The sequence below is a fragment of the Anomaloglossus baeobatrachus genome, chromosome 6, assembly GCF_048569485.1.
Source record: "Anomaloglossus baeobatrachus isolate aAnoBae1 chromosome 6, aAnoBae1.hap1, whole genome shotgun sequence".
Lineage (NCBI taxonomy): Eukaryota > Metazoa > Chordata > Amphibia > Anura > Aromobatidae > Anomaloglossus > Anomaloglossus baeobatrachus.
In genome coordinates this window covers 50485829-50487160 of record NC_134358.1, presented here as the reverse complement: position 1 = coordinate 50487160, position 1332 = coordinate 50485829, and the positions used below count along the sequence as shown (strand labels likewise).

At 47.5% G+C, this 1332-nt stretch overlaps 1 protein-coding gene across 2 annotated transcripts in view; it reads left to right on the top strand.

The window, feature by feature from the left end:
• Window positions 1-1093: 1093 nt before the first annotated feature.
• The window catches only part of TNFRSF11B (TNF receptor superfamily member 11b), a 70144-nt gene continuing 69905 nt past the window's right edge, over window positions 1094-1332 (top strand). Inside the window, exon 1 of one of the 2 annotated variants that reach the window (XM_075352913.1) lies at window positions 1094-1308. In XM_075352913.1, the coding sequence (XP_075209028.1) occupies window positions 1276-1308 (33 nt within the window). In that variant the 5' untranslated portion in view covers window positions 1094-1275. The remainder of the gene's footprint in view (window positions 1309-1332) is intronic. The other variant, XM_075352911.1, reaches the window with a different exon arrangement.

Here is a 1332-nt window from a genome sequence, read left to right as displayed (position 1 = left end):
CTCCCTCTGACTAATAGTGATGTGTCTGTCGCGAACGATCCGACACAAAGATCCGGCTCCCTGCTGTGACTGATAGGAATCGGATCACCAAAGTGAGCCTCTAAAATCGCTAACGGCTCTTTTCGCCTCTGAAACCCCGCCCACCCGTGGCTAAACCCCGCCCACTCAGCAATCTAATTGGTCCCTTGTAAGTGGGCGTGGTTTAGCCGCGGGTGGCCGTGGTTTCAGCGGTGTCACTATAATCTTAAATATGTGTTCACCTGGGGTGAACACATATTTAATAAGGAGCCGAGAACGATCTGAATGAGCAGGCGGAGCCATGGGAACCGGATCACCAAAAAGAGCCGGACTGCTTATCACTACTGACTAAACTTGAACTAGCTGTTTATTCTAACCACTCTACCGACTCCTCCCACACTCCCCCTTGCTAGGCTCCACCCCCTTCTGGCCTGTTAATGTGACTTAAGGCCCCATAACCAGGTATACTGGTTGTTACTCTCAGCATTAATGGAATGCCTGCCTTAAACCCTGACCCAGTGTGTGACCTAACAATAGGTATGTGCAGGTTTTGTCTGTGAACCGGTAGATGACCCTCTTACTTAGTCAGGATTAGACACCACACCTCTGGCTGAGGTGCAGTACCTCTGTGGCGACGGAAGCCTCAGGGGCGCCACAGGTTTTTCCGGTCAGAGGTGCGTTTTTCTGCCAGAGGGTGTGTTTTTTGCTGAAGAATCAAATCTGCAGTGTGTTTACTGCAGATGCACAGTGCTTCTTTTGTAACTACAAAGATGCAGCGTTTTTGGTCCTAAAAACACGTACCAGCGGCAACAACGTATAAAAAACCACATGCGTTTTTACTGCATTTTGCCCAATGTACAGTGTGGAAAGCAAAATAGAAATCTCATAGACTTTGAGGTCATCTTTGGGATCTCAAAAATGCACTAAAAACGCACCAAAAGATGCAGTGTGCGCACATAGCCTTAAGGAGTTAATCAGTAATGAGGCCATATAAAGTCCCTCTGGAGGATTAGGCGCTGTCAGTCGTCACTCATATTGATGCGTCATTATGGGTCGTGGGACGTAACAGCTCGACCTCAACGGGAAACTTATTATAATGAAAAAATTGTTTGTTTTTGATTGAAAGAAGAAGAAAAAAAACCAACAACTTCCTGTTCTGTCTGGAATGATGATAAACCTATAAAACGTGGAGGTGGTGTCTGCAGCAGTCAGAGCAGAGCTGCGCTCCCAGAGGCTGAGGTTTGGACACAGACCACAATGTACAGGCTCATTAGCTGCACGCTTCTGGTGGTGAGTACACACAGGCACATCCAC